The 27,220-nt window shown below is 28.5% G+C and overlaps 5 protein-coding genes and 1 long non-coding RNA gene across 6 annotated transcripts in view; 4 read left to right on the top strand and 2 right to left on the bottom strand.

The window, feature by feature from the left end:
* The window catches only part of LOC145202318 (2,3-bisphosphoglycerate-independent phosphoglycerate mutase-like), an 8,826-nt gene extending 7,036 nt beyond the window's left edge, over positions 1-1,790 (top strand). Inside the window, exons 11-12 of the mRNA XM_090083015.1 lie at positions 568-702; positions 1,309-1,790. Of these exons, the coding sequence (XP_089939141.1) occupies positions 568-702; positions 1,309-1,448 (275 nt within the window). The 3' untranslated portion in view covers positions 1,449-1,790. The remainder of the gene's footprint in view (positions 1-567; positions 703-1,308) is intronic.
* Positions 1,791-2,335: 545 nt separating this feature from the next.
* On the top strand, positions 2,336-10,631 carry LOC145202602 (U3 small nucleolar RNA-associated protein 14 homolog A-like). The gene is made up of 14 exons (XM_090081127.1): positions 2,336-2,445; positions 2,532-2,614; positions 3,079-3,146; positions 3,839-3,921; positions 4,027-4,089; positions 4,170-4,247; positions 5,759-5,833; positions 6,428-6,648; positions 8,648-8,774; positions 9,162-9,239; positions 9,321-9,522; positions 9,607-10,226; positions 10,338-10,524; positions 10,599-10,631. The coding sequence occupies exons 1-14, from the start codon at positions 2,383-2,385 to the stop codon at positions 10,607-10,609; spliced, it is 1,959 nt and encodes a 652-aa protein (XP_089937253.1). The 5' UTR covers positions 2,336-2,382; the 3' UTR covers positions 10,610-10,631.
* LOC149891185 (uncharacterized) lies at positions 4,665-5,452 on the top strand. The gene has a single exon (XM_090081129.1). It carries the CDS (start codon positions 4,794-4,796, stop codon positions 5,313-5,315), a length of 522 nt encoding a protein of 173 aa, XP_089937255.1. The 5' UTR covers positions 4,665-4,793; the 3' UTR covers positions 5,316-5,452.
* Positions 10,632-11,279: 648 nt separating the features above from the next.
* On the bottom strand, positions 11,280-13,270 carry LOC149891186 (uncharacterized). The gene has a single exon (XM_090081128.1). It carries the CDS (start codon positions 13,008-13,010, stop codon positions 11,994-11,996), a length of 1,017 nt encoding a protein of 338 aa, XP_089937254.1. The 5' UTR covers positions 13,011-13,270; the 3' UTR covers positions 11,280-11,993.
* A 1,296-nt stretch (positions 13,271-14,566) lies between these two features.
* On the bottom strand, positions 14,567-16,910 carry LOC149891187 (uncharacterized). Its single transcript, XR_016450951.1, has 4 exons — positions 15,769-16,910; positions 15,507-15,654; positions 15,205-15,376; positions 14,567-15,048 (listed from the first exon to the last, which is right to left on the bottom strand). It is a non-coding gene; the product is annotated as an uncharacterized LOC149891187 (long non-coding RNA).
* A 4,532-nt stretch (positions 16,911-21,442) lies between these two features.
* On the top strand, positions 21,443-27,104 carry LOC145180657 (hatching enzyme 1.2-like). Its single transcript, XM_090081354.1, has 10 exons — positions 21,443-21,825; positions 21,954-23,582; positions 23,745-23,825; positions 23,914-23,943; positions 24,530-24,688; positions 24,767-24,887; positions 26,093-26,268; positions 26,414-26,504; positions 26,674-26,819; positions 26,917-27,104. Exons 2-10 carry the CDS (start codon positions 23,540-23,542, stop codon positions 27,018-27,020), a joined length of 951 nt encoding a protein of 316 aa, XP_089937480.1. The 5' UTR covers positions 21,443-21,825; positions 21,954-23,539; the 3' UTR covers positions 27,021-27,104.
* The last annotated feature ends 116 nt before the right edge of the window (positions 27,105-27,220 follow it).

Here is a 27,220-nt window from a genome sequence, read left to right on the forward strand (position 1 = left end):
TGACTGGGGCTGGGGTCAGATTTGATAAAATAGACTTTAATCAAAAATATTATTTTACTTAAATTTTATCAGATATTTTTTCATATCTATAACCCCTGCTAATATTATCATTTAACTGGGACTGGGGTTGTTAAAATGGCCATACTTAGCCAGGGCCCTGGTTGGTCATTGCCTGTGTTTTGTCACAATGCATTATGCCAAATATTGAATTTGGAGCTCAATTTTTAAAGTGAAAAAGACACCTTAGGACATTAGGGATTTTTTTTATAAGGTTTAAAAACCATATAAATATTTATTTCTTATAACATAAAATTTAATTAGTAATATTTACTGTAATTATTTTTCTTAGATATTATTTTTCTAATTATAATTATCTTAGTTATATAACATTTTAAAGCTGCTTTTTTTTTTTGTCATTTGCATTTCATTTTTCAACTATTGGATGAAAAAATACTTTCATTAATGAAGTGGATGATAAAAGTAAATATTGCATCTTTTAAAAGCATTTAAGTTGTAAAAATTGGGAGAATGTGTATCTCATGAATTGATTAATATGGGATATTTTAGACAAAGCAATTGGCAGTATTCAAGAAGCTTGTTTAAAGCATGGTTACACACTTATGGTGACTGCAGATCATGGTAACGCTGAGCAAATGTTTAGTGAGCAAGGTGGTCCCCATACAGCTCATACTTGCAACAGAGGTTTGTAGTTTTTTTTTGTGATATATAAATCTTAGCATATGTATATAGGAAATACAAAATGCACCACAAAGTTTTGCATCAGAAAGTTTTTTGCATCAAAAAGTTTTTTGCATCAAAAAGTTTACTTGATTGGAAAATGTAAAAGTTATTTTTTTTGGAAAGCTAAGTTCTATGAATTGATTTACTGATGCAAACATACAAGATTTTACTCTCTCCTGCCAAAAACACTATTAAAAAATTTTGTCGAAAATATAATCAATACTGGTTGCATAGTCCTATCTAATATATTTTTTGCAATATTTTTAAAGGGTCTATCAAATACTAACAAAGATTGCCTTGTTTTACTATTATCTCCCTTATCTCACCACTGTACATAATTTACCTAAAGTAACAAAGTTGCTATATTTACAAATCTTGTGGTAAATCAAGATCCAATTTCTTAAATTACAGTGTTTTAACTAGTAGTTTGGCAATCCAGTCAAGACTCATGTTAAATCTAGATGAGGTCATTGTAAAACAGTATTTTACTCATACAATTTCCTTAAGTTATCAATTATAAAAGATAATTTTTTTAAATTAAAAGAAGTATTTTTTTTTTAATTCTAGTGCCTTTTGTCGTTACTGGAAGAAAGTTTGGTGAAATTAAACATAATGCAGCTTTGTGTGATGTTGCAGCAACAGTTCTACAGGAATTGGGTGTGCCACAGCCAGAAGAAATGACAGGGAAAGCTTTGCTGCAGATTTAAAATATATTTATATGTTTATTATTGGGTTTGCATTGTAAATCTAAAAGGAATAACTTAAACTTAATAGGAAAATGATCCTTATTTGCATGAAATGTCATCAAAATAATTTCTTTTTTGTTCACTTAATGCTTTTGACTTTTTTGTAGTCTTTGTGTTTTTCCTAAACAATATAAACAATTTAAATCGAAAAAATTTAAAAGGAAATATATTTTCAAATTTTGTTTTAAGGTTTAGTTTTAAAATTTTTTTTTTTTAAGCACATTTATTACATTTTTAAAATTATTGTTCAATTATTTTTAGGAAATGTATTTCTGAGATTCTAAATAAATTGTTTACATTTATCATTTGTTAGGTTTACAATGCTGTTCTATTAGCAGCCATGTTCATTACATGTTTTTTTCCTATTTTTTCTTTTATTTAGATAGTGCTGAATATTACTGCATAACATAAATATGCTATGCTAAGTTCAAACAACATTTTATGTTGATTAAAGTAAATTTTGTTTATGACAGGTTCACAAAATTTCTTATCAAAAAAATACCCATTTAGAATGTTAAAAAAAAAAAACAAATATAAAGAAAGATTCCTTGTTATCATTTAAAAGTATTAAAATGACAAAAAATTTACTAGAATAAAAAAAATGCAGCATCACTAAAAATGCCTTGTTTTTCACTCATATTTTACTATACTTTTACTAGCTTTTATTTGTAAATGTAATTTTTCTAATCTATGATCTATTCATATATTAAAGATTAGACAAAATATATATTTATATAGATTATTTAAAAATATTGTTTAAAAGGACTTAAAGACTCCATTTTATTTGTGTTCACCATTTGCAATTAGTCTCAAAGCATTGAATTCTTTTTTTTTATCTCAAATTTATTTAGATCTAAGTTTTAGTTAAATAATATAGTTTCATCAAAAGTTCAAAATGGTACTTTCAACTAAAGATAATGGAGATAATGAACTTGATTCAATTAAATCTAGCAATGAGGCAAGTGTTATGTGTTTGCTTCTATTATTAATTTAAATCTCAAAATAAACTACTTCTATCCCCAATAAATAAAATTTTATTTTTAGAATCTTAAGGAGATTAATAAAAAGAGAAGACACAAAAAGTTGCTTAAAGACATAAAATCTATTTCTGGTGAAAAGCGCAAGAGGTCTGTTTCATTATTATAAGTATGTTCAGGATTAGTATAATTATAAGTATGTGCATGATCAGTTTTGAAATGTAAGGCTTATTTGACAATACAAGGAGGTTCTCAAGGGCAAACCAAAATAAAGCCATAATTTACATAAGTAATCACTTGTACATATGTATTATGTATGTATGTATGTATGTATGTATGTATGTATGTATGTATGTATGTATGTATGTATGTATGTATGTATGTATGTATGTATGTATGTATGTATGTATGTATGTAGATAGATATTACATATGTACAAGTGATTACTTATGTAAATTATTAAGTATGTACATACTTACCTACATATTTAATGTAATGTACGAATGTACGTACATACATTACATGCATTACGTCACATACATCACATACATTACATAAATTACATCCATTGCATCCATACATACGTGCATATATATTTTGTCTTCTATCTTCAGATTAAAAAAAAATACTCGAACAGAACCAAGTAATGAAATATCAGAATTTAACTGGTCAACCGGACAAGGTTTTGTAAAAATATTTTCTTTTTTTTTATTTAAATGTATTCTTACCATCAAAATTTTTTATACTTATCAAAATTATTTATATGAAACCATTATTTATGGTTTTTGAAAAATAATTTTAGATGAGTCCATATGTTTTTTAATATTTTGAATTGTTTTTATTTATATAAAGTTTTTTCATATTTGACAGTGATTAATATGTTTTGATTGTAAATCAACTGCTTTCAAACATTGTGTAGCAATATCACCTTTTAGTTTCAACTCAAATACAAATAAATATTGACAGTTTCTAATTCTTTGTTGCTGAATAAAGTCTTCTTTCACATACATTCTTCTCACTCGCATTTTTCATATTTTAAATGAATTCCCTGATTAAAGTTCATATTACTACTAATACCGAGACACTTCCTGGGTAATCAACTCATTGGCATTTTACTAACTACCTACTTCAGCTAAAAATAAATTATTCTCCATGCTGAATATCACTATTGAAAACAACAGTGTTCCATAACTAGTGTTGTACTTTTTGAAAGCAACTTTTGCTTTGAAATTTTTTAAAATAATTTACATTGGAGAACCAAATCAAGTGTAAAACTACAAAATCTGATGAAAGTTTGAAGAAATACAATTATGTTGTTTATCTATGTAATGAATGTGTTAAGACAATTTTAATAAATTTAAACTTTAATTGAAGGAGCTACAAAGTTACATCTTCATGAACTGGTTGGGTCTCTTGACAGTACGGAGCAACCAATAGCCATAGCAAAGAAGAAATTGGTATATAGAGACAGTTAATAGATATTTGAATTTTAATCATTGTTCTTATTCTAAAATTTTGATTTTCTCTTTTAAATGCAATAATTATAAAATTGTTGCATTTAGAGGAAGATGGAAAACACTACAAAGAAGTTAGACAAACCCCTCAGTAAACCAGAAGTACAAAAGGTAATAACAATAATGGTATCAATTCAAAGTTTGCTCTTCAGTATTTATTTGTTTTGCTAAGTAATTATTTTTGTATCAAGATTGAAAGAGAGGTTGCTTATGCTGAGACAAGCAAAGAAATTTCAAAATGGGACCCAACAGTGCAAAAAAATCGTGAGGTATGCAGTTTGCTTTTGAACATTGAATACAAACACATGGTAGTTCTGTATAGGGTAAAGGAAGGTATGTTCGTGATATATGTAATTTCGTGATATTTCGCTCGGCATTTGTAGCGAACATACCTATTAGTCAAAAACATCGAAATTGCGTCAAATGGTACCCCGGGGTACTACTGTCGATTCACAAATAGTCGTTGGGTGCGTGTGATACGTCAATTGTTTACTATCAGTTTGTACATTCTTTAGCATTATTTAACGTGCGTTCAGCACATTTGTTTGGAGTACTTGTCCAACATTTTTATTTCCAGACTTGTGTTTTAAGGTAAGTAAATTATTTTTATTAAATATTAAACTAGAAAAGATGCTTGATTTAATGGTAAAACTTTTGTTTTTTTATTAACTTCCTATAACTTATGATTCCTTATCGCAGTTACACATTTTCTTAACGTTTTCACCTCAAATGAATTTACATTTTTAATCATGTTTCTTTTATTAAATATAATGACATTAAAAATTGTTTTAAGCACGGTATAACTATATAGTTAAATGATAATAATATCTTTCTCTATACGAATCTGCAAATATTTTTGCAGTAAAGCCTATCCAAATCGGACAACTTTTCATACAATATTGAATCCAGCATTTATTAAAAGCTTTTCTAAAAAAAATATAGAAAATGCATTTAAAAAAAGTGGCATTTGCCCTTTAAATAAAAATGCCATTCCTCCAGAAGCAATAGCTCCATCTCAATTGACAAACAGAGAGATTCAAAGTACAGAAATTCAACCACACAGTAATACTGCTATACAAACATTGTTAACTATTCCATCTGTAGAGCCAACCACACCTAACCCTAATAGGCCAAAAAGGGATTCAAGTGCAAAGTGTCTGACACCTCCTGATCAACCTATTCCATTAACTTCAAAGGATTCTATTCCTGTATGTTCTAAAAAAAGTAAAAAAAATAAAAATGCTTCAAAAGATGATGATTGGGAGTGCGGTGTTTGTAAAAAAAGTTACAACAGTGATGTAAAAAAAAATAAGCCTGACTATATTTATATTTTATGAACTTAAAGTCTGATTGAATAGTTATGAATTCAAAACAAGTGTTGATATTTTTTGTTATATTATACCAGATGTTATACTTAATTAATAAAGAAAAATTTAAATATTATTGTGTATTCACGAAATTACCTAACCACTATCACGAAATTAAATATCATATCACAAAATTACCTAACCTTTCTCAATGACTTTTGAGCTTTTATAAAAACTTATCAAAGGACTTAAAATCCCAAAACTGCATAGATTCTAGTAACTTTACTCTATGTACATCAAACAATTAAAGTAATTAAGTAAAATTACTGAAATTGACTTTGTAATTACACATCTAGTTAATTTATCACGAACATACCTTCCTTTACCCTAATCCTAGTTTAAGGTGACTGACCTTAACTTTAAACTCTTCTCAAAATTTAGTTGCAAATATTTATTTAATTGGTTTTTTTTAGGCAGAACAGCTAGTATTTCCGTTGAATCAGTTCAAACCACCTTCTGTCACCATAAAATCTCTTGTAACTTTTAAGGTAACTCTATTTTCCTTACTTAAATATCCAAAAATGTTGAAAAACGCTATTAGGCTGCATCATGTATTTTTTTTAATTATTTTTTTTTCTTTTTCAATAATTTTTAAACATTCCATAAGTCCTCTGTGTTTTTTTATATACCTAGGGTTATGTGATTTATTTGCAGGCCTCTGTGTATCATCTACAAGCACTAGACCTAAAAATAACAAGTTTGCATCAATTGATCCATAAAATGTTTCCCAGATTTTTTACTAATTCTCATCTTGCTTTTAAGTGCCTTTTTTTAAAAGCAAATTTTTTCAAATATTCTCCCATGTAATCCACTTTTTATCAAATGTCTTCTAATAGATAGTGCTGATATCTAAGTTGTTTTATTTTACCAGATGTTTAAGAAGTATACCTATTTTTGCCATATGATCTAAATGTTTGTCTTCTTCTATTGAATCTGTTGCTTCCTTTGAATTACTTAAAAATATATCACCAAATATGGTTTTTTATATTAATTTGAAATAGCAAAAAAAAGTTTTTTTACTACATTCTTTTAGCCTATCTAGCTTTCTGCTGGGGTTCTTTAAATGGCAACTTTATTTTAAGCCCACAAACGATTTAGAGAGAGAGATAAGTGCTGTTCTACAAGGTAGCAAACAAATACTTGAACGCAAAGGAAAAGAGTTAACAGAAGCAGAAGAGAATGCTCTTAAAGAGTTTGATCTGCAAGAAGCACTTGAGCGTCGCAAAGAGTTACAAAAATCTAGAGCTTTGCAATCTTACTATGAGGCTAAATGTCGAAGAACAAAAAAAATCAAAAGTAAAAAGTAAGGAGTTGCAGTTTTTATAGGGATATATATATAAAATTTGATATATTATAGAAATTTTTCTGTACCAGCTGAAGAAAATATTGCTTTTTACTTTCATCATTTGTAGTAATAGATTTGCATTGAAGGTAAGTCCCCTTTCCTAATTGTAATTAACCTGCAGCTGTTGAACAGTTCTTAGGCCTGCCTTGTAGTTATCTCAAGAGTCCCATGATGAGAAGTCTTCATTAAAAAACTCAGTAAAGAGTGTGAAAAAAATATAATGCAGTTTCAATGATCCCCAATCTCTGATGTCCACCTGAGATATTTTCATCAAAAATTTCTAGTCCCACTAATTTTTTACATAGGTACCAATAGTTTCTTGAAAACTTTGTGGCAGCTACTTTTGATAGTGTCACCTTTTTCATTTTATAATCAACATTATTATCATTTTATAATCAGCATGATGTAATCAAAAGCTTCATCAGAATTAGGTCATTAATTGGACAGTTTATGGGAAATAATACTGTGAACCATGCCTTATCATATACATAAACACGGAAAAATATCAGGTCTGGGTTATGTATCTTAAAGCTGCTCAGTAACAAAGTTGATAATATCATTTACATACTTCAGTGCATTAACAACTGTTTTATGTAATATACCAGTATTGTACTTAGCCATATTTAATTGTGCCTAGTGTTGCTGGAAGTGTTTGAAAATTGAAACATTTGGTGCAGACTACAAGCATATGCATTCATTGATTGCAAGGATAAGTTTTAGAATATGGTAATATCGTCTAAATGTAAAAATGTATTGTTTGACTTGTGCTTCAATCATACATATGCTCCACTTTGTCTCAGAACACATTGTATAACTAGATCCCAATCCCTACAATCATCTACAAGATCCCAATTGTTCAGTATATTTGCAACTATCTTTGCAAGTATCTTTGGGACACCTAAAAGTTGATTTACTTCTTTTGCACCATTACTGCTGGCAATCTATCAACTAGTTCCATGCCAGCTATATCTGAAAGAAGTCTTTCATACAAATGCGCAGTTAGAGATACTTAGCAGAAAAGTTATCCTTCAATTTGCTAGCAGTTCTTATGCGTATTTGCTTACTCCCTCTCTGAATTGTGGAACAGTTGATGTTGATATCTGTTAGGTATTCTTCTACACTTTAAACTGCAGCAGATAAAAAGTAAGCTGCTTTTTTATGATTTTCTAAAACTCAATCTGTCTAATGCAGCAATGACATCATGTATTATGATTTTCTTTCTTAGTTTTTTTTTGAAGTTCTGAAAAATGTGAATGGTCTTTACTTCAGTGGAACTTAACATTGAAATTAAAGATGAGCTTTTTGAGATTGAATAGACAGAAACCACAGATTTTCATTATTTTCTTGTGGGTTGTAGTTAACCTTACACAATGAATTATCTTAAAATGAAAGTAAAAAGTTTTTCATGAAAAAACTTTATGTTTTTGAAAAACTGACACTGATTTGCGACCTCTAAATATTATCTGATTGTTTTTATATTTGAAATATATGCTTCTATTTCATTCTACCAAATGATAGGGTAGGGCAGTGGCATTTTAATACTTTTGTATTTTGGAGATGAGGTCAGAGGTAGTATGGATACAGAGAGATCAAAGATTTGAAATCTTCTTAAAAAACACCAAATATTTATAATTATTTCTTTGTCTAAGCTTGTGGGACCACCAATGCAAAACCATAAAATTTTAGATGTCTGCACAAATAAATTATTTTCTTTGAAATATTTTATCTTCATATATTAAAGCATTAGAATTATTTAATTTTAAATAAAAACTCATTGGAACTCTTTTTGTTAGATTTTTCTACTTTCACATTTTGAACGGCTGAGTAGAAAAAGGATAATTATTCCAAAAATCTGAAAGATAAACTGAGATTTTGTAGCTATATGGTCAACACGCTTTACTTCTATGGGTTTTATCCAAAACTTGTAACTCTTAATTTAAACTTACTTTTTTTAAAGGTATCATCGAATATTGAAAAAAGAAGAGCAAAAAGCCCTGAATAAAGTGGACGTTGTTACTTTAGCTAAAGAAAATCCAGAACTGTTTAAGCGCGAACTTGAAAAGGCTGAAAAAATGAGGGCGATGGTATATTTTTTTAAAATATAGTTTACACTTAAATTTGATGATATGAGAACTTCTCACAAATAATAATAAGATGATGGAAGATAGCGATGATGCAATGATAATGTAACGATGATATTGAAGATACCGATGTTGATGAAGATACATCTTATTATTATTACATCATATTATTACTTCATATCATCATTATGTCATTATCTTTTATTACATAAAGAAATAACAACGAGTTGTCTCTGAATCTCTGAAGTGAGAAGTCTTCATATCATCATATGTGCACCAGCATTAAACTTTTCTTAAAATGACATTTATTAAAGTTATTTTTATATTTTTTCCGTCTTTTTTTTTTTTTTTTTTTTTCTTATTTTTTTTTAAGTATTATTTTTTTTTTAGGAAAGAGCCAACCTTCGCCATAGAAATTCATCGAAGTGGGCCAAAAATTTAATAACAAAGGGGAAAAAAACTCAAGAGGTTTTTTCATATTTCGTTTCTCATTAGAAAAAAAAAAAAAAATCTGAAGAGAACTCTCGATACTTTTCTTTCAAATTTTAGGATCAAGAAAGAATTCGTGAACAGCTTAGATTAAGCAGACAATTAACTGAACATAAGACAGTGAAGAGTGATGACGATATCACCGAAGATGAATCTGTTAATGAGACAGAAAGTACAAAGCTCATTCTATTAGGTCAAGGAAAAACAACAGACAACCCCTGGATGTTAACTGAAAAAAAAGAGAGCAAGGAAAATCCCCAAGGTTTTTTTTCTTTTCTACAAAATCTTCAATTATAATTTTAACAAGACATTCATTTGAATTGTAAATGAAAAGCGTTTTTATTAGAATCTAGCAAACGATCCCGGCGATTGCAACCTATAGTAACAGAGGAGTCGACCCAAAATCACCAAAAGGAAAGCGAAGAACTTTCTGACGGTGAGTCAGTTGATTTAGTTGTTGAAAAAAAACAGACTCTTTTGAAAAATAAAGACTCTAAAGAAAATGGGCAGTTGCTACTAAGTAAAGAAGATGAAAAGAAGAAAGACGAAACAAAAAAATCACTGATAAGCGCAAAGCCAAAAGCAAACGTCTCGGAACCCGAATTTTTCAAATCATTGCGCTCAGATAAAGATGCTATAGAGTTAAACGTTGTAGAAGATAGCAGTGATGATGACGTTGCCTACAATGAGGAACAAAGAATGAACATTCGGGAAGCCTTCGCTAATGATGACGTAATCGGTGATTTTATAAACGAAAAAAAAGAGGTTATTGAAAACTCGAAACAAAAAGCTGTAGACCTAACTCTTCCAGGATGGGGAGATTGGGCAGGTCCAGGTCTATCTGTATCTAAAAAGAAAAAAGATATATTTACTAAACAGCCGAAACCTGGACCGAAACGCAAAGATGAGCATATAGCAAACGTCATTATAAGTGAAGCAAGAAATGCTATGCTTGCAAAAAAGCAGGTTTAAATGTTGGATTTTTTTTTTTTTATTGTTTTTAATAATTCTTTTTTTTTATTATAATGATGACTTTTATTATTATTTACATTTCTATCATCAATAATCTTATTTTAGGTGGGTGAAGTACCTTTTCCTTATACATCTAAAGAGGAATACGAAAGAAGCTTACGTCAACCAATAGGAAATCTTTGGAACACTCCTTCAGTTTATAACAAATTAATTGAACCAAGAATACGCTCCACCCCTGGCACAGTTATTGAGCCAATAAAACCCACACGCAAAATGAAACAGAAAATAAATAGTAAATAAAAAAATTGCTTTAAAAGTTTGAGTAATCTAAGCTTCAAGTTTTACTTTCGTTATCCTTTTATTTAGAGAAAAGATAGCTATCCTGTCATAGTCCCACGATATTGGATAATATTCATATATAATTATCATTATTATTATTATTATTATTATTATTATTATTATTATTATTATTATTATTATTATTATTATTATTATTATTATTATTGTTATTATTATTTTATTACCATTATTATTATTACTATCATTATTACAACAATCATTTTTGTTTATTATTATTATTGTTTTAATTGTTATTATTTTTGCTATTATTGTTGTTTCTAATGCGCCACATGAAAAACTAGTCAGGGCGTGACTGAGAACCAGGTAACTTTATCCCTAGAACGTAAAAACGTAAGGAGATATTTTTTTTTGATTGGTGGTTGTCATGTTATAAGCATCATCTAAGAAATTACGTTTAGCTGTAAAAAGAATATAAATGTAGTTAAACTTTTTCATTTCACTTTCATTTCACAAGTTTTATTGAGGTATAGCTTTCCGTTTATTGAGGTATATTTCGTATTATTGACCTATAGTTCGTTTTATTACGTTAAAATTCATTTTTCCATTGAGATGCTTAGAAAACCGTCGTGGCTACTTATTTTGTGTTGTATATTTTGAAAGACGGGAAGATGTTGACAAAAATGAGCGAGGCAAAATATTTGAACCTTGTAAATCTATTCTTTAGAGTAAAAAAATTTTTTTTTTTTTTTTTTTTTTTTTTTTTTTTTTACTTTATAACATTCTAGTTTTCAATTTGACCATTTACTTAACGCTATTTAAAAACTTTCAGATAAAAAGCATTGACAAATTGTTATCGTGCGATCAATTATAACCTAACATTTTTAATGATCGTGCAATCGATTATAACCTAATAATCGTAATTGACTGTGCAATCGATTACAAACTAATAATCGTGATGATCGTGCAATCGATTAACCTAATAATCGTAAATGTTATCGTGCGATCAATTATAACCTAATAATCACAATAATCGTGCAATCGATTAACCTGATAATCGTAATTGATCATGCATTCGATTATAACCTAATAATCGAAATTGATATAAACTCTCTTGCCAGTGTTTTTGAAAATCAGGTTCAATTTAGATACAAGTTAATAGTTGTGACTTAAATTAGGTGAACTCTAAAGTTTGCGAGTTTCTTACGCTTTTTTTTTTTTTTTTTTTTTTTTTTAAATTAGATCAAACACGGTTTTGAAGACGTCATTATCTCCAAACTTCATTCGCTCCGAGTTTGCTTTAAAGATCTTTAAAGATTTCATTTATCGACTGAATCCATCAAAATTAGTTTTTTTCTTTTGGTCAAGAACTTCACATCAGTCTGTTTTTTATATTTAAATAAGCTCCACTCTTAATGTTCATTGTAATAATTTAATAATCAAATAATTATTTCACTCAAATAGTTAAATTAAACCGCAATCGCCATCAGACACAGACACATGTTTTTTCTTCACAAATAAATAATCTTTTATCGATGCAAATCTCTCTCTCATTTGACCGTACTTTGGTTTTTCAACATTATAAAGCGATTTAGATCTCGTAAGGTTGGGCTTGATTTTATTGTAATGACTTTTTTGAGTAACAAAAAAACCATAATATTGAGCAGAGTAAATTTTAAAGTGCATTAAGTGTTGGACTTCATTTATTTTATTGCGATAGTCTTTTGACTGATAGTCTCCTAGAGCCATGACATATTTCGGTAAAGAATTCTTATCGTTTACGTAAACATTTATTCTTGAGTCTAGTTGAAACACCTGGTAGATTATCTCTTCTGAGCAATTCTGGTTCTCAGTTACTGTTAAAATAATGTCGTATATACGCAATTCATTTAGGGTCACTATTCCAGATGGAACTTGACTGCTGCATTCCCGTCTAAATTTCACAATTTTTGGCTCGACTATTTTTTCATTCAAAAGAATTTGTAAAGTTGACGTTTCAACATAGCAAACAAATGCAAAGTATTTTCTTACCAATGATTCTAAAGATAGTATTACCGTGTGACCTTGTGGTGTAATTAGAGAGATTGAATTACCGTTTTGAAACTCCATTTTGTCCTTAAAGCTGAGCTTAGTATTCTTTTCAAATGATTGAGACTCGTAAGTAAACGGAAGCTTTGATACGATATAAGTGGGATTTAAACTTTGTACTTCGCTTAAGGATTTCGGATAAAACTCATCATAAACATCTACAAAAAGACTTGCTTGTTCAGACGTGTTTATTCGAAATTGTTTTCCATCTCCGTCTATCCCCAATATAAAACGAGCAATCGTTCGCTGTAATATGGTTATCTTCTGTTTGTCCTTTAAAACCAACTCATCGCTTAGTTTAACATCACCGGCTATTTCTACCAATACGGGAGGCAAGTAAACATTATCAAGCACATCTGAAAGCTGCTGTATAACACAATATCTTTTCGCCATTTTATTAAAAACTTTGCATTTACTCGACAACACAAAACATTAAATGAAATCATTTGAAGGATTTATCGACATTTAATTTTATTAATATTCATTACAATAAAACATAAAATAAACAGGTTATTCCTGGGATTAACTCATAATTGAATTCTTAACATGCCTTTAAAAATATAAGATTTAAAATCATAGAAGTTGTCATCCGTAATGTTCTTTAAACATATTTAAGCAAGATGATTTGAAAGCCGCCTCCAATGGCTTCTGCCTCCCAATTGTTGGCGACCGCAAAATTAATTGGCATAATTTTTACGAAGTGTCTTCGTAGAGCGCAATGCGCTCTACATAGCCTTAAGCTACTCGGAGCGCAATATTCTACACGCATGCGGAAATTTTTTATTAAAACAGTGCGATTTATATTTCACAATAAAGCTGGTTGGATAGGCGGCTAAGTCGAAATCAAAAATTATTTACTAAAGAGACATTTTGTGCAGTTTATAAAGTAAATGTTTTAGATTAGAACTTTCTATCGACATCAAAATACAACGATAACATTTATTTGGAGAGTCAATAATTTCATTAGTTCAATGCAGTGTTTATTTGAATGAAATGTTTTAGATTAGTTCTAAGCAATCCATTATGGCTTGCCAGCATCTATCTAAAATAATCATGAATTCATTACTTTAAAAAAAACTGTTTTTTCAGCAATTTATTGAGAAAAACATTCTAGGTCATGTGCATAAGTAAATGAAGATAACCTTTTTAGCTTGTAGTTGTCACTAGATTACATGTAGGCATCATCGATATCTACATGTAATTTTATGTGTTCTTGCTTTTATATATAGGAGAAAAACTTGTGAATTTTTTATATTATAAAGTATATAAAGTATTTATTTTTTGTTTTGAAATAAACATAAATTCACAATTTTTTAAAGTAATAGTAACAATATGATTTTCCAAAGAAAAAACAAGATAATGTGCCATGTGGTTCATTATCTTGTTTTTTCTTTCAACCAAATTTGTTTATCAATGACACAATTTCAGAAAATATTAAATACATTTATTAGTAATAACAATAGCAATAATACATTTTTAATATATTTTGTTAAAGTTTCTTACAATAATGTAAATAAATAGTATATGATTAACTTTAATAAATATTTTATTGGTATAAATTGCAACAAAACTAATAATTTAATATTTTGATGTAGATTGCTAAAATTATGGCATCGATAAATTTTGTTCTCATAACTTTGACATCATAAACTCTGTCCTTTTTCCATTTAAACATATCTTTAAAAAGGCACTTGATCTGAACATATCATTATCATTATTTAGTTTTAAAATTAGCATTATTGGAATTACAGTATCAAGGTTATGTAAAGAATAACCAAATTAATTATGTTGGCTCAAAAGAGCTATAATTATACTAGTCTATAACAAAATTATATATATATATATATATATATATATATATATATATATATATATATATATATATATATATATATATATATATATATATATATATATATATATATATATATATATATATAGTATAATGCAAGATGTAAATGTATACATAAATGTATCACATTAACATAACATTTACCCTCTTCTTAAAAGTATTCAGGTGTATTTACAAGTTAAGTTTTTCTGGTGCTTTAGAAATTCGTAAAGATCTACGAGAAGAATGTTAATTTGTTCTATAGGATTCATTTTGTTTTCTAGTTCTTTTTCGGAGATTAAAGGAGTTTCATTGCTACCATTAGGGATTGGGGGATAGTTATCGATGGTTATTACTTCTGAATTGTTGTTTGATGTTTATATTATAGGAGTTGTTCCAATGGAAGCCAGCTGTTTAGTAGACACTGTAGTCTCATGACCACTAGGAAATCTCACATAAACATAATGAGGATTTGATTTGATGAGCTGAACCTCATTTACTGAATCTTCATATTTACTTTGCATCACACACAACTTTGTGACTAATGATTTTAACACCATATCCTAGAAACTTGGGCACATCTGCAAAGACTAACAATATCTAAGTAGGAAAAAATCCTTTTAAAAAAACTTTATTGATATATATCTACATGAATATTTACACTTATCACATACTAAAATTTATATATAATCAATTTTTTAATCATAATTAATAGAAAATCAAACTTTAAAATTATTTCATTACATATAATCTTACCTTCAAAACCAACAACAGTAAGCACCAAAATAGAATTTGCAATTAACTCTTTTTTTACCAACTATATTTGGCCACTTTACAGTATTTTTTAATTGCACATGCTTGACTTTAAAATGCATAATATGTATTATATTTCGATCAAAGATAATGTTATATTTATCGAATTGATAGCCTTAAAATAAAATTGACACACACATATATATTTGTAAAAAATAAGAGAATATACATCCTATTTTTTTAATATGAACATTTTTTTATGAACAAAATTTTTTTAAGTAAACTAATGAAAGATATTTGCTTACATTTACGTAGATTGCAAAATCTGTTTGAAATGCCAAAGTCTTGTACATAAATATTTTAGACCAATGCTGGCATACCATAATGGTTTGTCAGCACTAATCTTAAATATTATAATAAAATTATATGGCAACCAAATGTTGTTATCAATATCTAAAATAAGTGAAATTTTTTAATTTAATGTTTATAGTTCCATAATTGTGTGGCTTAGATAATACTACATTAAATGATTTCTTAAGTAATGGAAAATTTAAACTAAACATTTACAATTAGAAATTTTCAGAGTTCAAACTATCTTCGACTATCTTTGTGTGTTTCTATCATTTGTTTAACAATTATCTTTGTTCTATCTTTTGTTAAAGCAGCATAAATTTTGGCTGGACAGTTATTTTTGGCTGATCTAAAATGACAACAACAGAAAAAATTTATTCAAAAGCGCTCAAATGCTCTTGAATCTTCTAATTAATTCTTCTAATAATTATAGAATCTTCTAATAATTCCATGACCAAATAAAATTCAATGACATTTCCATGAATTCTAAGACCAGTGGCGACCTTGTTTTTACAAGAACATTGTAAAGTATTTGTTCATTGAAATATACGTAAGTTACAGTTAAGACTTCAAGCATTTATGTAAGTAAAATATACCCTGGAATTTACTCCGAACGTAAAATTGAATTTTGCGACTACGTTGTAATTTGTTAATACTTTTAATCGTTTTGAAAATTATAGTTTTTAGAAAAGTAATAAATAAGCGATTCCACGTAACTGTTACGAAAATGGCGTTTTCGTTTCACGTGAAAAATTTATGAGAAATTATCCTATGACCGTCCCTGATGGCATGGGGAACAATGAAATGATTAAAAAGGCTCTTCAGGTTTTTGGCGTGACATGGAATCGTCAGAAAGCAAAAGACACCATTATTAAAACTGCTGATAAAGTTTATGAAATTATCGCAAAGGGTATCGAAAATGTATATTCATCATTAACATTTGGCTTAGCGCTTGAACCCATTCTGAATTATGTAGCCATTTTGTGTTCTTGCTTACTAGTTAGTGAAAAGAACTTTTATTTATTAAATGAAAAGAATTACAAAAGGAAATATGGTTATAAAATATTTTTTAACTTTAAATTTTTATTGTACTAAAATGTATGTTCTTTGATTTTAGTGCAAATAAGAAATATCTAATTTATTCGACACTTACAAAAAAAACCATTTTCTGATAAAATCATAACTTTTTTAAATAGTCAATCGACGGCATCCTCCAAAATCTTTTGTCTCTTAAAAATAAATTTCTATGACAGGCCTTTGATAAATAAAAAAAAAACATTTTTATTAATCAAGGGCTTTTTTTATATTCTTTACAACATAAAACTAAAAAAGCTGCAATCAAATTAATCACAAGTACTACAAATACTGTATTTAAGTCATTAAAAAATACTTAAGTACTTCTATTATTTGTTGAAAAATGTTGTTTCCTATCGTTTCTAAGTTTTTTAATATCGTCAGGATGGCGGAAAAACTTATCAAGTCAAAGATATTTAATCGATTGAAAGTTTTTTTTTTTCTATCTTCAATTTTTAAATTGACAAAATAATATTATTCTAATAAATTTGAACTACATCATAATTCAAAGAATAAAAAAAAATGATTCTATTTAATGCTATTTTGTTTTAAAATGAATATATAACAAATCCCAAACTTTAAATCTTTCAACACGCAGAAAGAAAAAAAAACAACTTTTGTTACCATAACACAAGCTAACAAAAAATTTACTTTAATAACTTTGATACTTGGTCTTACATAATTGTAATAGGCTGAACTCAAATCCGTAAAACTGTTTCCGCCCGTAATTTTTTTCCAACTGTAAGTTTAAACTTCTTTTGGTATCTTTGGCTATAAACTAAAAACAAACAAAAAGTAAAAAGAAACTTAAAAAATTTTTTGAATACATTTCAACTTAAAAAATTGTTAAATAAATTTTTAAAAAAACTTTTTTTCAATTGTAGAGAAATTGGACAGTTTATAGATTTTAGCAAATAGAAAATATTAAAATAAACTAATTTTTTTACACTTTTTCTTCTTTTAGGTATAACTTCTCCAACAAAGTTTCATATATATACATATATATATATATACATATATGCATATATATATATATATATTATATATATATATATATATATATATATATATATATATATATATATATATATATATATATATATATAAAGTGCAGTTACACACGAGTATATAAGGTATTACCTTATATACTCGTGTGCAACCGCACTTTTATTTTTTAAAAAAAACTTCAAAAGTTTGGGGTACGGGTTATACAAGGGGCAATAATTTAAAATAAAATTTTACTCAGTCATGCGAATTAATTATTGCTCTTTGATTATTGAACTAGGTTTACATCCCCCCCCCCCTCTCCTTTCTTTTCCCGGTTATTAATGATCTAAAATTATAACAAAAAAAATCTCTAGTTGTTCAAAGGAATGTAGGGTAAGGTTGCTAATATTGTACCGATGCCTATATTGTACTTTTAACATAACTCGTTATTTTTACAACCCACAAGAAATTTTTTAATTTATTTTTATCTTTGCTGAATGAAATTAAGTAGTCAACTGTTTTTTTTTGTCATCCAACTGTATTAAGGCCAGAGTAAGCTCTTGTTGGTTTGTTATTGGAGATTTCTTATTTTAGGTTTTTATGGCTAAGCGTATTTCACTAAAGAAAGTAGAAGATATGATTTGTTCAGTGTACTTATGTTAAAGCATAATTTATCTAAATTTAAAATAAATACTTAGAATTTAAAATATCTTATTTTTAGTTGTCAAATTTTTTAATTAACTGAATGTCAGATTAGTTGCGTAAATTGTACCTCAAGGCATATCCTTAATTGTACCGACGCAACCATTCTGACCGCTAAAAATGCGTGTAAAGTTTAACAAATTCCTTTTGAGATTCCAATTAGAGAAATATTCATACTTACAAAACGAACTTCACTACTTAAACAAAAAAAGAAAAATTTCAGTATTACTCTTGTATTGAAAAGCAGTCCTTAAAAAGATGCACTCTCTAGTTCAGTTTTACCAATATGTCAAGGCTGGTGTCATGTTGACTGTGCAGGTGTTAATCAAAAACAGACACAATATATCTGAAACTTTTGCCAAAAATAATGTTTTTATGTATTTTATTTTACAATATTTAGTGTGGTTGTTTTTAAAACAGATATAGTATATATTGTTTTACATTATTTAGTATAACTATCTTTAATATCTACCTTCCTTCACTATTTTAATCTTAGCTTACCCATTGGTAATATTAGTATATTGTAATAATTGCGCTGAAAACAATTTTTGGAAAGATAGCAAAAACACTTGCTTGTGTTTATTAGCTATGGTTATTTAGGATAAAATAAAAACTTGCTTAAAATAAAATCTAAAAATAAAAATGAGGTATTACAGGTTTGCCAAGAATGAAATGTTAAGGTTAAACTTTAGTTTGGAAAACAATTTTAATTGTTTTTTTTTTCAGTTCAATTACTAAGTTATCTTAACTAAAAGACAACTAAATGAATAAACAAATAAATACTAAAAATGTGAAAATACAAGATGATTACAGGCATAGTATATACTATAGATACACAAAAAAAACTAAACAGTAATAAATAAAACTGGGTAACAAATGCTTGCATTCTCTTTTTGCTGGCATTTATTTATACCAATGGAGAGACCTTTCCAATATTTGGAATCTGATCGTTTATTTGAGCTTTTGTTGAAGATTCTCTATGCTTTTTACAAATGAAAATTTTGAAATAAATTTTATTCTACTTACTTTTTAATTTGATTTCTTTTTAACACTTAATGCATAGCAGATGCTCGGTGAAGATATATGAAAAATAATCTTCATGTTTCTTATTAACAATATACTTATGTTGTTTGTCAAAATATAAGCAATGCAAGCAATTTATTGAAATTGATTTTCCACAGCTAACTTGATTTTAAAATATTATATTATATTGCTCAGAGTGAGTAACTATCAGATTCAAAATAACATCTTAATTGGATAAGCATTAGGCTCCTACCAATTTGATATTTGTTTGTAATTTCCTTGCATCTAAATTAAAATACTAGACATATTACTCACATTTATTATAAAAAACATTAACTTAGCTATAAATTTGGATTCAACTAAAGGAATATAAAACAGTAGCACAACTCTTTAAAACTTGAAATGAGATTAAAAGAAGAAAAATTGTAATAATGAATACCCAAATACAAATGTTACAGCATTGTTTGAACATTTCAAATAATTGGATACAAACTTTTATTGTGGAAATTCAAAAAATTAAAACTTGAACCAATTTAATGATATCGAGCTAAGTATTTATAATTTATCTGAGAACTAGTAGATTCAGAAATAAATGTAACATAAAAATTTAAGAATAAAAAATTGTTCAATATCATAATAAAACATTCTATAACATTAAAAAAACCTGTTTATATTTATAGAACAGATTTTGACAACAATAAAAAATCAAATCAAACCTTTATAATCGACATTTTACTACCTTTTATTAAATCTTTTATCAGCAATTCAAAGTTTTTACTACTTGTACGCTGTTTATTTAAAAATATTTTTTCGAAATTCCTCGATTGTCTTTTAAAAGACAATTCAAGCCTTCGAACTAAACTTATAAGTTTAGTAATTATACTTAAACAAATATATTTCCTATCTTCTCTTACGCCTTCTTTAAGAAGAAAAAAATAGCAAAAAAGTTACAGTAGGTTTTTTTATAGTTAGCAGAACTACGTTAATATTTCTTTTTTTTTTTTAACGTTGTGTCAACGTTAGCTCAACGTTAGAATATTACGTTAAAAAGATTACGTTTACACAACGTTAGATTAACGTAAAGTAACGTAAAACGTAATTTTAACATAAATACAACGTAAATACAACGTTGTGTGCCGGCTGGGAAATCTGAAAAAACTATTTAACAGCAGAATCCCTGTGCAAAGATGATACTGATCGTTTGCTTGCAAAAAACGTTACTTCATTTGCTGCAAAGAAGCAAGTAGAATTTAAGAGTGAAGAAATCCCGATCTTGTACACTTAAGAGATTGTTTAAAAAATCAGGATTTTTAGGAAGAGCAAAAGGATTAACTTGAACTAAAGATAAAAAAAGCGTAAAACTATATTTGAATATTTTACTTTTGAACAGACTGTATAATAAGAAATTAGGCAAAGAGTTACTGAAGAAAAAAATCTCTTTTAGAAAAATTGGCTTTATTTCGTCCAGAGATGGAGCATGAAGCTCTGTAGATGAGGTTTGATCTAAAATTTTTAAGATAAAATGAGTTTATCTTTAAAATTTTAGATCCAACCTTTTAGACTCCAGATTTTCCAAATACGCTTTTTGGACATAAAGTTTATCGGAAAAAAAAAAAAAGGAAATTAAAAAAACTATAAGTTAGATTTTATTGATCCGCCTACAGGTAAAGTGGTCTACAGAAAAGCAACTCATAGTAAGTCCACTTAGTCGTATGTGTTACGAAAATCTTTACTCGTGTAAAATTTAGTATATTTTGTTACTCTTGTGTTTATTGAGATTTTTTGAAAAAAAAAGCTTAAATACAAAGAAAGGCACCAAAAAAGATACAAGATAAATCAAACATGTCAGTGTAAATTTTTCCCGTAAGAATATTTCGTTTTTTGAGGCTCACATAAAAGTTCTTTTACAACAGGGAAACTATTTTAAGTGCTAAAAAGCTCACAGTTGCCAACAGTTACCAAACAGTTGATATTCTCATAAAACACGTTTTACGAACTGAACAGTTAAAGAAGATATTATTGACTTTAAGTCTCCAGAGTACTCAAAAAAGAAATGGCAAAAATTACATATTGCTAAATTTGTTCTCCGAGTTTGTTAGAAATATTTTGAATAAAGCTTAAGATAAACTTTAGAAATGTAACAACAACGGTTTATAAGATTTTTAGTTGATTTAGTGTTTTGTTAGTCTTCCTCATCGTTTATATAGAAACCAATGGCAGATACCAACGTATCGTAATTTTAATTCAATGTGTTGTTTAACTAAAAAGTGTTAAATTTAAGCACTTGCTAAATTTTGTCAAAATTTTAAAAAAATATTCCATAAAGTTGATAAGAAATAAACGAGAACCAGACCACTGCATCTTGAACTGAAAAACAACTTTCTGTAGTCAAAGGTGGAAATAATAATGTTGGCGTGCCAGAAAGTGCCATAAACCTTTGAAAAAAGCTATTTTCAAAGTTACATACTTGCCAAAAATAATTTATTGGTGAGTATGAAATAGTTCATTTTATTACAATCCCCTAAATAAACACAATCAATCTACAGTATAATTGCCATTATTGTCAACAACAGTTCTCCATTTACTAGACAGTAAATGGTATTTATTCTTTGTAGAAGCTGCGAAGCTACGCCTCGAAGAATTAACGAATTAGCAAACATTATCAAAGCCCTTCGAATTAGCAAACATCATCAAAACACTTTGCTTATATGTGAAATTGCAGGACACGAAAAATGTGAAAGGAGTGATGCCTTAAGAGTATGGAGTTTAGAGAAAGATGAGCCGTTGTGGCGGTGTTTGGAAGAAGAAGCTCAAAATGTACGATACCATGTTCATCCCACCACAATGACAACATGACCTTCTTTTGGTGAGGTTCTGCTTTGGGTTGTGGTTCTGCCTGATCTTCAACTTTAATCCACTAACGCTTTCGTGTGAGACTTACATAAAGTACCCACTTCTTATCATCAATGATTAAGTAATCTAACCAGTCAAAGCGTTGCTTTTTGGAGGGGAAGAGTGTGTAGATCTCCAACCACATGTCCTTGCCATGTGGTGTCAAACTATGGGAAACCCACACCCCCAACATCAGAACCTTTTCCAACAACAACTACTGAGTTTTGGATCCTCCTCCAACAGCTTGCTTACTGTTTAAGAATCAACTTAATTTGGAAAACCAGACCTTTTGGACAATTCTCAAGTTGAAAGTTATTGGAACAAAAACGTTGAAAGAAAATTCAACAAGCCCATTTGGTAATAATGCCTCGGCCTAGGGTTGACCGAGCTGGAACTCATATAAAATGCAGTGTCGAATATGGGATTTCTGATCTGAGACTTTATGTGAAGTAAATCACCTGTACTCACTTATGTAGTTGTGTGATATCCTCTAGAATATAATGTAACGTTGATGCGTTTAGACAAAATTCTAGAACATTCTAGAAAATCACAGATCTGCTCATGTTCTAATGAGATCCATTTATAACTGCGCAAGTGCAAAAGAGCTTTCCGACCCAATAAAGACGTTTCAATCAATAACATAACAATCCCAATATTACCTAAGCCCTATTGAGTTTCAGAACGGTATTACGCATATGTCATCCGTTTTTAAACCGGATTTCTCATCAAAATAGAGACAGTCAGTTTTTAAACCGTTTTGCAACCTGCGATGAGGAAATATGATGAGTTTTGATGAGTTATCTACATAAATGCAATGAGCCAGAAGATTCATAGATTACCTAAAAGTGAATGTTTGAGGCCAACTTCTAAAATTCCTACATTGTAGCCAACCCAATGGTTTTTCTTAACCTGTTGAATTCTTATTTTTAGACCATGATTATTTAAAAAAATTTACAGAATGCAAAAATATATTTTAAAAGTGATAAGTGATAATAGAAGTACGGCCTATGAAATGTTTACTTTAGGATTGTAAATTAAGACTATTTTTAAAACAATATTTTTTTTTAAAGAATAAAAGATCATGTTGACTTGAAAGACTTTTTCCCAAATGAACGTTATGCTGAGAACAAAGTTTTTTCTCAGTGGTTTTTTCCGTTTATAAGTGCAATTGTCAAGTCTTGAGTTAGACGTAAATGTTATGAATATCTACTTATCACAGTACGTTAATTGGTCATGTAAATAAACAGAAAAGTAAGGACCATGGTCGTTCAATAAAGATCAGTTGAGTGAAATATTTTTCGAAAGAAACATGCAAAAGTTTTTGTTTTTCGCTGGTTTTTTGTTTGTCATGAGTAAAAAAATTTTTTCTCTTTTTTCTCTTTCTTCTCAAACTGCAGGATTTATATTTTGAAAAATTTTAAAAAACTTTATGAACATCTTTTTTTTATTTGATTTACTTTCTTTTTTACGTATCTTAAATATTTTTTATTTATCAAATGTTTCTTTCGATAAAGTCTCGTGCAGACCTTCAACTCCTGAAGTTTTTAAAGAAGAGAATGCTTTCCACCGAGTGCTGGAAGTAAACAGTAAAGAAGGTAGATTTATACATCATAAGAACTTTTCACAGAGCAACATAAAAGTTTAAAATAAACGATTTGAGTTTTTATTTCATATTCTGTTTAGAAAAATCAGAAAAGTTCTCCAGCTCTGATGGTAAGTTTGTATTTTAGCCAAAATTAAATTAACAGTCACGTTTTCATCAGTAAAAAGCTTCAAAGTTGAAAATGGATTTTCTCTAAAAAAATGTATTCAGGAGATGCCATTTATTTCAAACACAAAATTCTAAATATACTTTCAGGTTTGGTAACTCTTCAGTTAAGCGGTGTAAAATAAATCTTTATGCTCTTTTTGGTGTTGTTGCCAATGTCTGAATAAATGCACTCTCGCCCACAGATAGCAAAAATATATTGTAACGATTTTTTTATTAAATATTTCGTAATGAACTTAATTGAACATTTTAAGTTATTTTTAAGATAAACTTTTATGCTTAATTTAAAAAGAAAACATAGTAAAGTAGTAAATAGAAAGACTATCATGATTTGAAAGTAATTATTTAATTTAAAGTTAATTATGCAATTTTATTATTTAAATTTGTATTTCTTCTATTTTATTTCAAAATAAAAAACTCCTCCCTAAGTGTTGAAAGTATAAAAGATAAAATCGTTTTATGCCGCTCAACTTAAAGATAACCTCAAATTCATAGGAGGAAATACTTTTAGATATTTTGCTGCATTTTTAGATGTCCAATTTCTGGAAGGCGATATAGTGAAAACAAAGAAGTTAATGTCATTGATTGAGCAAATGAAAACAAACCAAAGCGGATTAAGCGCTTTTGATGCTATTCGAAACGGAGCATGGCCAAACGGAATAGTACCGTATATGATTCGTCAGGATATGAGTAAGATTTTTAAGTAATAGACTAAAATTTTTTGATTCATTGATAGGCTTTTTTTCGATAAACATGATTTGTGTCTAGCTAGCCAAGATCGTGCTGCCATATCTGCTGCTATTGCTGAGTTTAAGGAAAAAACTTGCATAAGATTTGTTCCTAGAACCAATGAACACGCGTCTTATGTATTTTTTGTCAAAAAACAAGGGTAAGTTATATATTTTTAAAATTCTTATACCAGCTAAAAGTTGTGACATTTTACAATGAGAATTACATGGCGTTGAACTCATTTGTTGGCGAATTTTGTTTTGGGAGGGGAAATAGTTTTTCTTAAGGATGCTTTCTTAGGGAAATAATATAATTTCTTAGCGAAATAGTGTTTCTTAAGCATGTCGATAAGCCATTTCAACGTGTATTTAGAGGAACCAATATTTTTGAAAAAAGTTGTTTTTTCTAATTCAAAAAGGAGATTTTTTTGAGGCTTGAGATCCAAGCTCTCTGATAATCAATTAAAGAATTTTTGAATCTTTTTTTTTTGATTTTGATTTCTTACTTGTCATCCTTCATTTTGTATTTAAAGTAACAGCTTTCGCGCTTCTTTTCTCATCAGGTAACTGGCATTGAGCCTGGTAACAAATGGGAAAACATCTCAAATCCACCCCAAGGTCATAAAATAAATTTTTTTTGACATTGAACCAGATTAAAATGAATAATTTGAAAAATTATTAGTTAAAAATATTTAATACCTCCATAAGAAATGTGTGAATGCAAAAAAAAAGTTGGAAAAAGTTTTAACAATGTTCTCCAATATTTTAGAACTTGAGTAATTCATATAAAAAACATGTAAACATTACATCATCTTTAAACCAAGAGATTTCCAAAACCTTTGTTTGGTCAATCAAACCGGAGGCTTGACCTCCGCACTTGTTCCTCTTTTCATCTCTTAGATATTACTGCTAAATTTTCAAAAATTGCAGATTAGTTATCGGGAACACTGTTATTACGCACTGTCCACCTTTTAAAGGTTTTTCTCTTAAACCTATGTAATTAGGGTATTCAATTATCAATATTGCGCACATTTCTTATATGCTGCAGCAAGTTTATAGCAGTATAAGAAATTTCTATGGTTTTTGGATTGGCCAGGTGATAACTTTGTTTTTTCTTTTTGTTTTCTAGTACCAATATCTGGTATTTTCTACTGTAGCTCAGAAGCGCTGTCATAAGTTTGTCCCGTTAAACTTGCCTATTGGATATTGAGTTTTAAAAAAATATCTTTGATGTTATTAGCCATGATTTCTACATCCCACAAATCACATAGGGATTTATATAGTTCTATAAAACCTTTATTTTCATCCTGTGGGATTTATATAATTTTGTAAAACCTTTAAACTTCTGTAAACCATACATTTTTAGCTGCTACTCATTAATCGGAAAGCAAGGTGGACCACAAGAAATTTCTTTAGGAGTAGGTTGCGGCTACAAAGGGGTAGCTATTCACGAGATGATGCACGCGCTTGGATTTTTCCACGAACAATCTAGACGAGACCGAGACTCATATATAAGAATAAACTATCAAAATATCATGAGATGTGAGTTTATTTTTATTGAGTTCCCTGATTAAGAGATGCTATGCAGAAACTAGTACCAGGATATTAAAGACAAAACTCTTTTTTATTATTTTTATTATAGGTTCATATTTTTTCTGAAAAGTAAATTATATGATAACTTTTTTAGCTCTTTGGTACAACTTTGACATGTACAGAGATGGAGAAGCATCAACTTTAGGCGAAGGTTACGATAAGCAATCTATCATGCATTACGGAAAGTATGCTGACATTCATGAACACACGATCCTACATCTACGCACGATCATACATCCACGCATGATCACACACCCACGCACGATCACACACCCACGCATACATACAAACGAGCAGAAAACCGCTTTTGTTTTTTTTGTAAAATAAAATAATCGTAAATAAAATTTTATTTAGCTACGCATTCAGCACGAACGGGCAGAAAACAATTGTTTCTTTAGCAAATCAAAATGAAGTTTTCGGTCAGAGAGATACGTTAAGTGCGATTGATATTAGACAATTGAATAAATACTATAACTGCAAAGGGACTACAGTTCCCTCAGGTCAGTAAATTATTAAAAAGGGTTTTCACAGTATTTTTATAGTGCGGTGTTTTCAGTTGTTTTGAGGTAAACGAATATTTTCCTCTTTTTTTTTAAGTATGTGAGGATCAGCACCCATTTTGTGTTGATATTAACCAATGGTGTTCAAAGAACGAGTTTGTTAAAAACAACTGCAAAAAGACTTGTAAAACTTGTTTGTAAACTTGAAAAAACCCTGGATTTTGTTTTGTAGCAGGAAAAGAAACGAAACTTTTGTTGTAAAAGAAAAAAAAAGCAAAGATTATACTTGTTAATTGTTTTATTTCTAAATATCAAAAAGAGAAACTTTCTAAGATAGTAAAAAATAAGTAGTGGAGATAATTTAGTTTTATATTAAGTTATTTTTTAGAATACAACAAGAT

This window comes from Hydra viridissima, unplaced genomic scaffold (genome assembly GCF_058129835.1).
Source record: "Hydra viridissima isolate aposymbiotic clone 2 unplaced genomic scaffold, HvirCarnegie_v1 scaffold_3, whole genome shotgun sequence".
Lineage (NCBI taxonomy): Eukaryota > Metazoa > Cnidaria > Hydrozoa > Anthoathecata > Hydridae > Hydra > Hydra viridissima.

Excerpts from the sequence above, each read along its gene's own strand:
- LOC145202602 (XM_090081127.1), top strand. The coding sequence starts at position 2,383 with ATGGTACTTTCAACTAAAGATAATGGAGATAATGAACTTGATTCAATT. Across the intron at positions 6,649-8,647 it reads AAAAAAATCAAAAGTAAAAA|GTATCATCGAATATTGAAAA; the intron begins GTAAGGAGTTGC and ends CTTTTTTTAAAG. Across the intron at positions 10,227-10,337 it reads CTATGCTTGCAAAAAAGCAG|GTGGGTGAAGTACCTTTTCC; the intron begins GTTTAAATGTTG and ends ATCTTATTTTAG.
- LOC149891185 (XM_090081129.1), top strand. The coding sequence starts at position 4,794 with ATGATAATAATATCTTTCTCTATACGAATCTGCAAATATTTTTGCAGT.
- LOC149891186 (XM_090081128.1), bottom strand. The coding sequence starts at position 13,010 with ATGGCGAAAAGATATTGTGTTATACAGCAGCTTTCAGATGTGCTTGAT.
- LOC145180657 (XM_090081354.1), top strand. The coding sequence starts at position 23,540 with ATGCAAAAGTTTTTGTTTTTCGCTGGTTTTTTGTTTGTCATGA. Across the intron at positions 24,888-26,092 it reads TTTTTTGTCAAAAAACAAGG|CTGCTACTCATTAATCGGAA; the intron begins GTAAGTTATATA and ends ATACATTTTTAG. Across the intron at positions 26,505-26,673 it reads TCTATCATGCATTACGGAAA|CTACGCATTCAGCACGAACG; the intron begins GTATGCTGACAT and ends AATTTTATTTAG.